Raw genomic sequence first — 14,987 nt, forward strand, 5'->3', positions numbered from 1 at the left:
TGATGGGAAGAACTGAGTTGCCTCAATGCCTTTATGTATATTTTCAAACTAAATGTCTCATTTCTCAGAGAGTCATTCTAACTGTCTGGAGAGCTCCTCCAGAGAGGCGGGTTTAATGATGATCAAGTATGCGCGCCGCTTCTCCAAGGGCGTGATCATCCCTGGGGAAGAGACGCGAGAGCGCCTACTGTTCCCGCCTGGACGCACCTGGCTTTGAAGAACAGCTTAAATAACTAATCTGTTTGATTTGAAATACCAAAAAGACTAATAAGTCATTCCCCACTGTAAAATTTAGATGTGAATCTAAACTTGGCAAGCTCTCAGACCTTGTTTTTCAGCGTGGTATCTTTTTTCTTAAGCTGACTAAATCAAAAAATCCAGAAACATACGACGACCTTTGGAGAACTTCATGAGCCAGATACCGCTACCGGAAAAGTACAGAGATGAACTGTCCCACCCACAGGTGGAAAGCAGGTTTTCAAAATTATTATTATTTGTTGGGTTTTCAAAATTTTTAATAGCTCATCACTTGATTTCACTCATTTTGGGAAGTGTGGAAGTCCGTCAAGATAGACTACTGGTTGCCTTTATTTTCCACGTTTCCTAGTAGAAATGCTTCTAACTAGCAGCAGCCTCACTGGTTTCACAGGAGAAAAAGAAATAGTGAGATTTTAAGAGCTCCCTTCTTCAAGTTCATTCCCATGTGAACTGAGGTCAGTGTTCAAAACACAAAGCTTAAGAACTCAAATGTCAAGAAAGAGCTCCAGGGCCCTGGAAATCCCACTCCTTCAAGGGAGGTAGGAAATTGGGAAGCAGAAGGATGCAGTCCCCCAGAGACCAGGCCTGTTCCAGAACCTTCCAGTGATACCCCACTGGGCAACACTAGTGAGTTCCACGGTGTGCCAGCTCCAGGCGGGGGCAACCCCAGAGCCCCCAGTGACAGCTGTGGAGGTGAATTCTGGAAGGTCATGGACGGTAGGGGTTGGGAGCCCCAGTTCCCCACACTCGCCACTGGGCTGGGGCTGGAGGGTCTGGGCAAAGCAGGCATTGGCTCTTCCTGCCTCAGACCACTCTCTCTCCTCTAACTCTCCCTCCTCAGCTCCCCTGATTTTCCTCCTACCTCTCTGCTCTCAGTGGCTGCCAATGATTCCTTTTCCTCTGCACAAGAAAAAAATGGCACCAAAGCTCTTTTTCCCAGGCTGCTGCCACTCTGGGAGATCCTGTGAGAAACTATGGAGTGTAGGGCATCCATGGGTTCAAGAGGGAAGCAGCATAGAGCAGCTGACCACAAAAGACAGACCCTCGGCCAGGGCCGTCCTGCTGAGCCAAATGTCATCTCTGCGTACGTAGCCTGAAAATACGCCAACTTGTGTCAGTAAATTGCAACTCCACCTAGCACCCTCTCAAAAATGGAAATGCCAATGGAATGTTTAAGGTGCCACCAGCCACTCCCATGGTGATGTGAATTTATCAAGAAAGACTACTCTTCCCAGCAATCGATCTGAGAGGCATGTTTTGATTGATGGGCAGAGTCGGGCAGGGCTGGGCAGCTGTAGAACACACGGCTGTTTGTGGGGTAAGCTGGTCTAGGTGGGGCCAAAATTAGTGGGATACTCAGAACCCACAGCCTCCAGCGAGGCTAAAAGTGGGAGGGATCCACAGGAAGGGATTTTCGATGGGTGCCCCAAGTCAAATCTTTTTTATGGTATTTTAACATTTTGCCCACGTTGCCCTAATCCTAAGGGATAGGGGAAGAACTGCTCTTGGTCTTTTTCTAGGCTGCTTGTGCTCCTCGTAGCTCATTCTCCTGGCCCTGCGGCCACACCCCACGCTGGTAACCTGCCTATCCAGGGAATCCTGGGCACCTGGCCCCCACAGCGTCCCTTCTGTACCCTTTACTGCACTAGATGCAGTGTTAGAATTTTGTTGGTCTCTCCAATTAGACTGTGAGCTATTCTAAGGGCAGATACAGGATCTTACTTTTCTTTTAAAATAATAATAATAAGAACATCAGTAAGAGTAATAGCAACAACACACACTTGCTATGTCTCTTGTTGGAGAAAACTCAGGGCAACACAGCCTGACAGGTGCTATGAGGCACATGCAGGGATCCACGGCATCGCCTGGTTTAGTCTGTGCCAGATTCCCGGGTCTAGGCCTTGAGGCTTCCCCACAGGCTTGGGAGGTGATGAGAGCAAAGGGTAGAGGAAGACAGGAGACCAGGATGCACTTGGGCAACGTTGCTCTCAGTGCCCTGAAGAAGTCTCTGGAATCGGGCAGATGTAGAGGCCATCCCTGTGTCCTCCTGTGCACCAAAGTTTTATTCACCACTGCCTTACACTGTGTTTACTGGTCCAACCATGGGACAGATGTGCAGCTGGCTGCCACTCATCAGTGTCCCTCTCCTCTCCCTCCCGCCTCTTCCTCCTCCTCCTCCTCCTCCTCCTCATCAATCCCAGTTCTCTGGGGTTGTGCATGAAAAATCAGAACCACAATCACCTCAATAAACAGTATTGGTAATTTACAATTTCTCTTTCTGATTTCTTCTTTAGAAAGTCTTCATGTGTCAGGCAATGGATGAGATGCACAAATGGGACTATGAAGGAATCATGAATACCATGCAGTTTCTTCAGGACGCTCTGCCTGGGAAGGCAGCGGGGACACAGGAATAGGCCCAGCTTTGGAGCCTGCAGTCCAGTCCTGCAGCCGCCAGCCATACCTGGTCACAGAGAGCCTGAAACGTGGCTAGCTCGTGTCATGATGTAAGTTAAAATATACCCCCGAGTTTGAAGACATTGCAAAAAAAAAGAATTGTAAAATAGTTCATTTATAGTTGTTATATGCTGACATGATATTTTGGGTTTATTAAGTTAAAGGAAACATATTATATTAAAATTAATTTCTCCTGTCTTTTTACTCTTTTATGTGGCTACTGGGAGATTCAAATTTCCGTGTGTGGCTTGCCTTCTATTCTGCTGGTCAGTGGTGACCTAGAGGTTCCCAGCCCGGGCTTCTCCTTTCGTCAGCTCCTGGCCTTGGGCAAATCAACCGGCCAGCTCGGACACTCGGTCACTGGTAGAGTGAAGACGATACTTGAAGGGTCGGAAGTGTGGAGAAGGACAAACAATCATGAGTGCAGCATGTGGAGCACACACTCCCCAGGCCGCTGCAGTGTGGACAGAAGGTCACAGTGAGAGCGCAGACACGGAAGGTTCTGGACCACCGGCCCCACCTCCTAAGAGACAAGGTCTGTCACAGGGTAGCCAGGGGGTGCTGGCCGTGGAGGGGGCCTGCTGAGGGTGAGGGGCTGTGAGGGAGGCTGGACAAAGGGGCCTTTCAACAGGACGCACCCCGGCCGGTTAACAGGAGAGAAGCCGGAGGCTGTAGAAGAGCCGGCCATTGGTGTGGAGTCCACGCCCTGGCAGTAACAGAAGCGTCCTTCTTAGGGGAGGGGTCAGACACTGGAGGCGAATACCAGTACAGGGCAGAGATACTTCTTTCTCTAGTCTCTAGACTTCCCCCTCATGGCTAGGGTTTACCAAATAATACAGATGTTATAAACTGAGTCGTGTTCCCCAAATACCCATATACTGAAGTCCTAACCCGCAAGACCTCAGAATGTGACTATATTTGGAGACAGGGCCTTCAAAGAGTTAATTCAGGTGAAATGAAGTCATGTGGGGGGCCCTACTCCAATGCGACTGGTGTCCCCGTAAGAGGAGGAGATGAGGACACAGACATGCACAGAGCGATGACCATGTGAGGACACAGGGAGAAGACGGTGTCTACATGCCGAGGAGAGAGGCCTCAGGAGAAACCCACTTGCCGACACCTGGATCTCGGCCTTCCAGCCTCCAGAACCAAGAGAGTAAATGTCTGTGGTTTATGCCACCAGTCAGGGGTGCTTTGTTATGGTAGGGTAGCTGACTAATACAACATCTGATGCAGACGTCTGGAAAGCACCGGGGTGTCACAGGCACTAATGTCAGCTCTGGCTCTGACAGCCTTCCGTGTGTCTAGCACTTACTGAGCACCAGCTGGGGGCAGAGCCGTCCCCAGAAAAATTCCGAGGGCAAACTCAAGAGTGGAAGATCCACAACATTCAGAGCAAGGCTGAACGAGAGGAAAGCCCCGAGCAGCCTAAGTGACGGATGCAGACACCATCCGAAGTGCCCCCTGGTCCTTCGGTAACGACAGGTCTAACACCTTTCATCCATGCTGACAAAGGTAAGGAATTCCTCTAGCAGCCAGTTGAGCCAAACGTCTTATCCACCTGTGCAGGGTCCTCCCTGAGTCCCAAGGGCAATCCTCCAGGCACAGCCTGTCCTATGGCAAGGAGTCTATTTTTAGCTTGTGGAACCAGTTTTCTTCTCGGAGCCTCTTCGGGTGGGGCCACTGAGAGGCTGTGGGTCTCACCCCCAAGCGAGGGGGCTTCAGCAGCAAGCACGGCTCTCTCCCCGGGTTCTCCAGGGCACCTGGGACACAGCCCTCTCCGGTTCTGCCACATACTTCTGTGAAAGTGGACGACTGATAAAGAGCCGGTAAATGAGCGAGCCAGGCCTATTGGGAAACCAAATGCCATCATGACTCTTAAAACAACATGGGATCAAAAGCAAAACAGGGTTTTCCTCATTTCTGAGAACAAGAACGATTCACTGAAACTGCTCTTGCCTCAAGGAATTCCTTAACTCATCCACGTGAACGAGCCACGCGCCGGGAGTTCAGGTGCCAGTGGCTCCTCTGGTGGATGGAGTCTCCCTCCCTGACATCCGCCCTCGGATCCTCTGCTCTGATGGGGCCACAGCAACGGGGCCCCAGCTACTCGACTACCTGGCCGTGTCCCACACGACCTGTTACCAGCACCGCAAGATCGGAAAAGGGAGTCCTCTTTTTCACCAATCAGAAGTTCCAGAGTTACCCCCTCAGTCACGTCCCTCTCCCTCTCGCCTCCTGACGTGTCTTCTTCAGGTGGAGAGAGACACCAGGGAGAAAATTTCAAGGTGGTGAATCACGGGGGAGAAACCCGAGAACTGGAGGCTGCCAGGTCCTGGCAGGAAGTGACCACGTCCCCTTGTCTCCTTCCCCAGACCTGGACGGCGGGCCTGGCCCAGAGCAGGAAGTCATGACAACCAACCAATCCATTCTCACCCCACCAGAGGGCTGCAGGCTCTAGGAAGGCAGCGGGGCACCAGGATGAGGGAGGGGAGGGATGCCTGTTGCCCTAGTGCTGGAGAAGATGGGAGCTGGGAGGAACGGAGCGGGCCGTGGGGGATGAATGGGGGTGACTTCCACCTGCAGCTACCCTCCCTGTTAACAGCTCAACAACCAGTGCCTGAAACAGACAAAAGCATTCTTTCTACTCTCTCCAAAGTAGAAAAAGAAAGCCTCCCAGAATTACATGCAGAAACATACAGAATGGTAACAACAGGGCAGGAACTCATGTGATTTTTTTCTCATCTGGTTCATGTTTAAATGCTCGCCCACGCCATGTAACATCACAGAGCACTCCCTCTGAAAAGCATCAGGTATTTTCTACCAAGTTACAAAAAGAAAAGCGCTCCTACATGTAACAACTATCTACAGGCACCATTGTTTTTAAATTCCCAATTTTTTATTTGTTTTTAAATCATCAGAATGTTAAAAATTAGATTTCCGAAAACGAAAGCCAAGTATAAGCTTTACTACTGCTCAACAATCTTACTTTGGTAGAAACAAACAAATTAAAAATGTTTCCGTGTTTTACAATGTCAAACAACAGGAAAGAAGCTGCAAGCCAGAGAGAGGGTTTTGGAACCTGGAGTTGCAAATCAGTCATTCTGAGACTTAAAATACCACACAGGGTGAACAGGCCAGCGCTCTCTGATAGGAGCTGGTTTCCACTTTCACTTTTAGCTGAGACTGTGTCCTCCCATGCAGACACTGCCCAAATCCACGGTCTTTATAGTAACTGAGCACATTCAGGGCTCAGTGTTACTGTTGATCGTAACAAGGAGATATCAGTTACACTGTCGGAGTGCAAGTTATAGAAAATAACGAGGCAGTGCCCATTCAATATTTACTAGAACCATTTACATATTTATAAAGTTGGTGCTCCTTTCAATGAGGAGAGGAGGATTCCGAGTCCATAATAATATTATAAAAATGTAAATCCCTTCTAGTTCACCTTGGGCCTGAAATCACTAGGCAAGAAACCAGACAACACTGTTCGTAACGTTAAGATAAAATATGACCGGGAGCAGCATGCAATCACTCATTTGCTTTACATGGATGATTTGAAAGCAAATTATGGAAAATTACCCACTTGGCTGATACAGAAATTGAGTCCAAGTACTGCTCGGAGAAGGACTCCTTGTTGCAGAGTTCATTATTATCAGATAAAAGCTGTGCTCGAGACCATAGCAAAGGGGCCTTGAAGTTGCAGTTCAGCTCAATCCAGTGGACGTTTCTAAGGCCCTTTGTGTGCAAGTGAGGGGCAGGAGTCCCCCCTTAGCTTATGACGTTCTGGTGACCTGTCATTTGTCTTGAGTTGTAACATGCACAATTTTATGTTGAGTTAAAGCACCAAAGAAATCTAATAATTTCCTTTTCCCTTCTACAAATGAGGGTGGATACCAAGTTTTGCACACAATGTCAGGTCTATTTCCTCATCATCTGAGATGATTCTTGAGTGGTAGAGAAAGGAGCGGACAGAGGAGGAGCTACCGGGAACCCTGCGATTGGTGGCCTGTGAGTATCACCCCTTGTGAGCGGCTTAGGAGGAAGGAGGAAAAAGGCTGAGAACCATTATTCCGAGACACTCCAGGGGACTCAAAGGCAAGGCTGAGAGTCATAATCCAGTGGAAGAAGCTGATGCCTGTGAAATAGGGTGGACGTTGGCGCACGCCATGCTAGAAATACAGAGAAGATTAACTCTGAGTAGCTGGAAGGATTCGGATGATTTTTATTCGCGTTTTTCCCATTTCCCATCTGTATTGTCCAAACACTCCAGAATAAGGATGTGGAGGCAGATACCACTGGGGGGTCAGGCTCAGTGAGACTACAGTGGGTCTGGAGTCCAGGCCGAGGAGTTCCGGTCTTAGTCTGTGTGCTAAGGACTGCCCTAGAAGTTTCTAAGGGTGGGAGGCTAGTAATCAAGAGTTTTAGCAGGAAACCCTGGCAGTTGCAGCGCAGGACGCACGGGAATGGGAAGAACAAGAACCCAGGTGGACCTGGGGAGCTCTGAAAAGTCCCCATGTCGGCACCTGGATCCCAAACTCTGAGGGTGGGGGAGGACCCCAGTGGGTTGGAAAACTGTGAGTGATGCAAATGTGAAGTCAGGGGTGAGCAGCCTCGAAGGGCGGAGGAAAACAGGGAGAGGCTGCGCTGCTCCCCTGGACGGAGGCGTCCTCAGGGCTGAACCCCAGAGCCCCCGGCAGCCGGGTGCAGGCTACAGATTCAGTGGAGCTCTGAGGAAAACCCAAGTACTTTCTGCCCTTTAGCCAAACACCTGGGGTTCAGAATGAGCTCTTCCGGCAGGTGACGGGGACTGCCTCCTCGGAGAGGAGAAGTCAAAGTTGACCCTGAGGGGTGAGAGGAGCACTCTCCGCAGAGGGAGAGGAGCACGGCGGGGGAGGGCGCTGGGAAACTAATACTGCAGTTAGGTTCTGGAGCTGACAGAAAGCTGATCGGTTTCGCTGGTAATGAATTGGTTTAAATTTTCATGGTCATTCAAAGCAGCAGCTAATTAGATACAGTGAAATCTGGGAATACTCCTGCCCCCAAAATAGGAAATGTTGAAATAACAAAAGTAGTTTTGCATGAGAGCAAAGAAATTTTATAATCTCTTTTCCATGAAAACCTTCCTGTACCTCCACAACAAATCATACAGAACACGGGCAAGGGCCTCTGCAGCCTCTTTTCCTTTCCTTCTCCATTCCTCCTCTCCCTGTCTCTTTTTCCTCTCGCCCTCCTTCCCTCCCTTCTTTCCTTTCCAGGTCCAGGTCTGCCTATGGACATGCAATTTCCTGAATAAATGAACGTGGAGGCCCCAGCTTCCCCCAGCTGTCAGGGAAGAGCTGTGGTATCTAAATCTATTACAAATCAAGAGGATTTGTGTTTAATAACAAAAACAAAATGTGTGTTTTAAGGATTTTTGAGCCACGCTCACTTCTTACCTTATTGCCCTTCTCAGCACTTAAGTCTCGCTTTCCAGCGTGGTTTCCCATCTTGAACCGATGAGCTCTTCAGAAGCTAAAAGACGAAGAGGAGGTGTTAGTCTTAAAACTAGTGCTTTCAGAGTTTTCTACGTTGTTTTCCCATCAGAACAACAATCCTGTGAAATATGCTACGCCCATTTCTGAGAAGAGAAAACTAAAGCCCCCCAAACTCAGGAGACACGCTGAAAGTCTTACTAGGGAATGCCATCGTCTTTAGATCCCATGAAGAAAACTAGAAAATAGGAGAGCTGCCAATACCCAAATTCTGTTCAGTAACAAACACCCTTCGGCCTGTTTCCTCATCTATTAAAAAATCAACCCATCTCAAGAAATCTCGTGGATTGTTTCTATACAAATACATACATACAGAGGAAGTCACACCTCACTCAGGTATAATATCATGAGACAAACTGAGATGCAGAAAAGTGCTGATGCTCTCCGAAAATAAAAGGTCATAAGTGGGTGCTCACTGCACAGGGAATCGTGTGAGCACAGAAACAGCAAGGTCAGGCCAAGGACTGCTTATCAGACAAGTATCCCAAGAATCTGCAGAATTTCTAGGGAAGATAAAGTTGGATTAAAAAAAAAGCGTGTGTTCCTCATTTGTATTTTCTAACTCAAACTTTAGCAGCAAATTCATGATTTTTTTCCCCAAAAAGGCACAAAACTGAAGAATTTAACCAAACCAATTCCAAACACATTGCTCATCCCACCACATCCCTGTCCCTGCACTAACCACAAGAACCACTTGTACCATCACCTGAGATGGGTCACCTGGCCACAGGTGACCAGGCTTTACCAACAATTATAAAATGTAATTTTCCATGATGTACTCTTTTTAAAGAACATGTGAGTGCCGACTGCCTGCTGAACAGGAACAGCTTTCCCTGAAAGGTAATAAAACGAATCGTCTCCTAAAAACGGGACTGGGGGATTTGTAAAATATTATATATGTTCGAAAGAAAGGCAAGTTTTGTTCGCCAAAAGGCAAGAGGGAATTTGCCTGATATCTGAATTTTTCCAAAGTCTCCCAGATCACTGGGTGCCTCTTCACTAACTATGAAGGATGAGGATGCTCTTCTCCAGAAGGACCCCCATCGACAGTGGCTGTGTGGAGGGTTGAGGGGATTGGGGAGCAAGGAAAAATGACATCTTTCAGTGTCACCTCCCAGTGTGGGTGTACGGTGGGTTATTACACGATGGAGACTGTAAACAGCCAACCACCTTCATGTTATGTAAATGGAAACTGGGGCAGACGAGAACATTTCCAGTGATCTGCACGCAAGAGAGAGTTTAAAAAAGTACTATACTTCAGATAACTCAGATGCAAGTGGAGATAACGCGCTCTGGTAAATCAAAGATGGGTTCCGGTGGTGATAAAAACACTACCAGCTTTGAAGAGTCACGTGACTTCTTCAGGTTTCATGACACGGAGAGTGAAAAAAACCAATATTTAAAGCTGTATGCTTTTTCAATAAATATTTTTCAAAAGGAAATAAAATAAAATAAAGCTGTATGCTTTTAAAAATGCAAGTCTACCTTTGCAGATAATTTCGGTATCCAGTGAGATTCTATCATCCACCTTCCCAATTTATTTAAATTAGACAACCAAAAAAACCTTTATGGGGTAATCCCAGGGGGAAAATGGAGGTTTGGAACACATCCGGTGCTTTATTTGATAAGAATGGGTACAAAAGGGAAAGAGAGAATTTGTTTTTGTCCTCTTGGGGTCTAAACAGTGATCAGAGACCATGAACGGGTAAACTCGTCAGAGACGTCGGTCTGGACGCTGGGTGTGCAGTGGCTGTCATTCTGAAGTGTGACCTCTCTTTAATTCCCTGCAGTGTTGTTTTAACTAAACATTGAGAACTTGCAATATGTGTCTAACACATACAGTAACAATGCATGGAACGTCTGTGGATCTACCTCCCTGTTTAAGAAGTAAGAATTGGTCTATTCAAAACTAAGCATAGGCAAGAATAGTTAACTTCTTTTCGTTTAGGCTGACAACTTGGACTTTTGGGGGTTTTCCATCTCGGCATAAAGACCCCATCTATGTTCTCAGCTGGGCAACATCTCAAACTCATCAGCCTCGAAGAATCCCCAGTCCCCTACCTCCCACTGTCTCCATCTTTTCCTCGCCCTCCTCGGTCCATCTCCCCAGCTGGTATTAGGCAAATCCAAGTGTGATGTTCTCTCTACCCAGAAAACAAATCTCTGACCATTTAACCTAAATCAGAATAGTGTGGGAAGTGTAACTATTTGGGGGTTGCTTGCGGACAAAGGGAGAGCTAGTTTTGGACAAAGGGCTTAGAAGCCTGCTGAAATCTACCCCAGACATCTCCACTGCTCCTTGGAGAAAGGAGATGCTGTCTCTACACCAGTCTGTTCTCATCCAAACCTTTACCACGCTTCAAAGCAAAACTTTAGGTTATGTTTGGTGGACTGTTTGTGAAATACTTTAATCAATACTTAGAAAACTTGGGACTACTGGGCACAGAATAGACTGAAGTAACAGAAGTCCAGGTCAGACTTCTGAGTGTGTACAAAACCAGTTAGATTTGACTGGCCAGATTAATGGAAAGAGAATTTATTTTACAGATGTCATTTAGAATAGGCAGAGTCTAGCCTTATATGCACAATGTACATACTGGCAGGAAAGATAGACAAGAAAAGCAAAGTAACACTGATGTACAATCGTCTTCTCAGGTCAGGGCCCTCCATCCATGGGGAAATGTTTTCTGAGCATCATCAATACCTGACACGCATCCCGTAGTACCTCAGTGAAAATGGTGGTGTGTAAGTGAATGATTGGCAGTTGGCTTCACTCTGTTTACCCACCTTGAGAGATGGGAGGGTGGGCTTCAGAAGGCTGCGTTCCTTGCTATAACTGTAAGAACTCAGCACCAGCAGCTGGTCCCTGTAACATGCTGAAGAGAATCATCTGCAGGCAAAAGAGCTGGACGACCCGAGGTCATCTTTATTTCATTTCATTTCATTTTTGCAATTACTCAAAGTGAGACAGCAAGAGAAAAATTTGGTAAACGTGTGGAATGCTGCATGAAAGCCAGGCTGCCTCTGAGCATCTCTGGGTAAGTTAAGAGGCTTTTTGTGAAATAATAAAAAAGGAACGTGGGGGCAGCGGGAGTTGAGGGCTACAGCTGTGAAAGGGAAAGACTGTTAGGTTATATCAGGACGGCCACATACTCAGGCTGAAATTCAGTTCTAGATGAGATTTCCAAACAGCCCCTGGATGACTGAAAATTTCCGTCATGTTTACATGATTATCAACACTTTGCGTTAGCCACAGAGCTAAAATCGAGCACATGCAGTACAAGTTAGTAATCCAGATTTACTAGAACGCAATCCAATCTTTACTGTTTGGCTTTCATTTTTAATAATCTGCTTCTAATGCAGCTGAGATGACTAACTGTCACTACGATGGAGATCCTGAAGGAATGAGCACAGACAAAATCCACAGTGGATGGATACAAGTGCCCGTGAACATGACGCTGACATGCTTGGGGGCATGGAAGTGAAAACCCTGCTTCTAAGTATTGTAACCAGTTGCATTCTACAGGTAGCTCTAACTCTTTAAAGTACAAAAGTGGGGGCCGGCCCCCACTTGCGGGTGGCGCAAGCAGTTAAGTGCGCGCACTCTGCTGTGGAGGCCCGGGGTTCGCCGGTTCGGATCCCGGGCGAGCACCAACTCACGGCTTGTTAAGCCATGCTGTGGCGGTGTCACATATAAAGTGGAGGAAGATGGGCACAGATGTAAGCACAGGGCCAATCTTCCCCAAGAAAAAAAGGGGAGGATTGGCATCAGATGTTAGCTCAGGGCTAGTCCTCCTCACACACACAAAAAATAAATGGAAAAAAAAAAAAAAGTACAAACGAGGCAGTTGAGAACTAGGGCCCAATTCAGATTCCTGCTGCGTAACCAAGGGCAAGTTACTTCACCTCTCTGAGCCTCAGTTTCCTATAAAATGGAAGTAAGGAAAGCTGCCTCACTGTGCTGGTGAGGGTGAAATACACCAGTCAGGGTTAGAGTTGAGTTAGGGTGAGGGTTGGGTTAAGGCGAGGGTTAGGGTGAAGGTGAGCTCTAGGGGCGGGCTGGTTTCTGCCTTTCTCTTCCCTTGCCCCAGGTGCATGATCCCAGGGTGGGTGGGGAGCAGCTGAGGAAACAGCATCCAGCCACCTACAATTGCGTGCATACCAAAGAGACCTTTATGTGGGTTCCCAGATATGTGGACATCCACTCTCAATCCCAAGGCCAAGGGAGGCAGAGTGGTAAAAATCCCAGAGGCCCGGGAGAAGCACAGAAGTGACAGTGTACAACGAGCCTGTAACGAATGCTCCTGCTCTGTCACAGATGACCCAGCCCAGGAAGGATGCAGCTCCTGCTGGTTCAAGACTGTACTGGGGTGGGGGGAAGGCAGAAAAGAGAAAAAGTGAATAGGAGACTCAAGAGAGCTGTCCCCAAACTTCAGAGAAGCCTCTGGTATTAAAATGCTAAATTGGCTATTTCTGAAGTACCTTTGAGTGCATTTTTACAGTCAATGGGGTTATTGTGAAATCTTTTGTTTCACTAAATCTCGATCGTGAGAACGAGAAGGCTTCAATTCAAGTCTTCCTAGACAGCCGGCCTAATAGACGAGGTGACCCGAATCATCTGATGTGCCTCCGCAACCTTCTAAAGGCGAGGAGATGAACAGGCCCATTGGGTGCAGTGAAGTGAGATGGAATTCCTGACGGTGTGTAATTAATCGTCTGTTACCTGCACTTCATTGTGTGTTTGGGCTCTTTAGTAATCCACTTGTCTAGTTGTATTTATGCCCATGTCACAGCAAACAGATCATGGCTGTATTATTTTTACAGACTTAAGAGTCTTTGGTTTTGGTTTCATAAAATGCTGTTGACTGTACAAAAGATTTTTTTTTTTTTGGAGTCCATGTTCAAGAAAGCAAACCTAAAATTAATGTTTCTATGGAGATACAGGGTTAATTTTACAGGGATTTGCTTTATCCTCACATTTCTATAAGCCAAGTTATGTAATTACAGGAATAACCCTGTAAACTTTATTCCCATTTTATAGTTGAGAAAGTAAAGTTTAGATGACCAAAACTAGCTATGAGTGCATCAAAGCCTCTAGGAATATAGTTTAGTTAAAAATAGGGATTAATTAGTATTTGGATGGTGAACATGAGAACATGACGTAATCCATGCAGAAATAGAAGTATAATGATGTACACCTGAAGTTTATACAATGTTATAAACCAATGTTATTGCAATAAACAAAAAATTTTAAAAAAATAGGGATTAGCTGGATGTTATTTACATCATGAATATGTCTTATGTGGAAAAAAGTGTTACAGCAGGTCTAGGATACCATACATTCCTAAATTACTAATTAATACAATAAAGAGAAGTAAGACCTTACTCTGACAAGTAGCCTTGAGAAATTATGTGGATTACAAGAACCTGTTCTTATAAACTCCTGTACCTGGATACATAAGTTTTATAATGAAAACAGCAGAGACTTTCTAAATTCCTTGCCTAATATCTTGCAACAGCAGCTGCTGAAAAGTGCATTCAAAGAATGATTTGGGTTTTGATCCCATGCCTGCCAATAACTATTTACTGTAGAGTTAGCAAACAATTTCTCGCAGCTTCAGATTTCTCATCTGGTGAAGGTGAGCTCTAGGGCTGGTGAGCTCTAGCTCTGTGAGAATGGAGACCATCATACCTACAGGGCGGTGTCATGGAGGACTAAGGAAGGTAATAGACTGGAAAGCATGGGCCCCATATGCATGACGTATGGATAACATCACTGCCTTCTCATCCCTTCCTTAGAGAATGGCTTTCATGTTCCATAAGGTGCCGAATGCAGAATGAGACAAACAGGCAGTTAATAGGGAGTTAATTATGACCCCAAAAGGCTAACCTTCCAAATATATCTTAACTGTAAAAGTTCAACTTTCTTGCGGTAAAAAAATTTCAAGAAATATATTGCTTTATACTCAGTAGAGAGCCAGGGGGCGGATGTGTCCATTCATCAGTCTCCCGCACAATTATTTACGTAGAGCACTTCAGAGTAATTTCTTCTCTGTTCTGTATGCACTTGTCTAAGTGTGAATACTGACAGTAAAAACACCAGTAGGGTGTCATTTATGGGGAGGGGCTGAGAGGAAGGACACAGGGGCTGAGGTCTCCCGTGGCCACAGAGGGGGGTCAAGCGAGAAGCCATGCAAGTACTGAGCCCACACAGTCACAAGTTTCCAGGAAGGACAGACGGGAGGTCTGGTTGCCTGGGAAGGAAGTGAGGCCCTGAGTTACAGCCAGCCACCCAGGCAGCGCTACGCAGGTGTGGCGGCCAGCCAGAGTGTCACCTGGAGCTCTTTAGGAATGCACATTCCAGGGCCCCACCCCCAACCTTCGGAATCCCAGTCTCTGTGGTGAAACCTGGGACTCGGATTTCACAAGCTCTGCGGAGCATTCCAGTTTGAGAACCAAGGGCCTTAAGAAGACCCTACTCTTTCTGACTTACAGGGAGGCAAGTGGAGAGTAATAGGAGGGTGAGATGGATCACCTGGAACCTTCATACTGAGACGCCTGCAGAGACGGCACAAGGTGAAAAGAATCAAGCAGATTTAGGAATCATCGGCCTAGACACGAGCATAAATGTTGTTCCCTTTGTCTGCAAAACCAGTACAACAATCCTCCACCCCACAGTTTATGCTTTACGGGTTCTACTTTTAATTATGGATTAGTGAATCAGAAAAACATACACTT

At 46.7% G+C, this 14,987-nt stretch overlaps 1 protein-coding gene across 3 annotated transcripts in view; it reads right to left on the reverse strand.

The window, feature by feature from the left end:
- Positions 1 to 14,987, reverse strand: part of MBP (myelin basic protein) — a 148,699-nt gene that overhangs the window by 109,213 nt on the left and 24,499 nt on the right. For all 3 annotated transcript variants that reach the window (XM_058557327.1, XM_058557328.1, XM_058557329.1), the window contains exon 2: positions 8,154 to 8,229. In XM_058557327.1, coding sequence (XP_058413310.1) covers positions 8,154 to 8,204 — 51 coding nt within the window. In that variant the 5' untranslated portion in view covers positions 8,205 to 8,229. The remainder of the gene's footprint in view (positions 1 to 8,153; positions 8,230 to 14,987) is intronic.

Source organism: Diceros bicornis, chromosome 16, assembly GCF_020826845.1.
Source record: "Diceros bicornis minor isolate mBicDic1 chromosome 16, mDicBic1.mat.cur, whole genome shotgun sequence".
NCBI classification, from domain to species: Eukaryota; Metazoa; Chordata; class Mammalia; order Perissodactyla; family Rhinocerotidae; genus Diceros; species Diceros bicornis.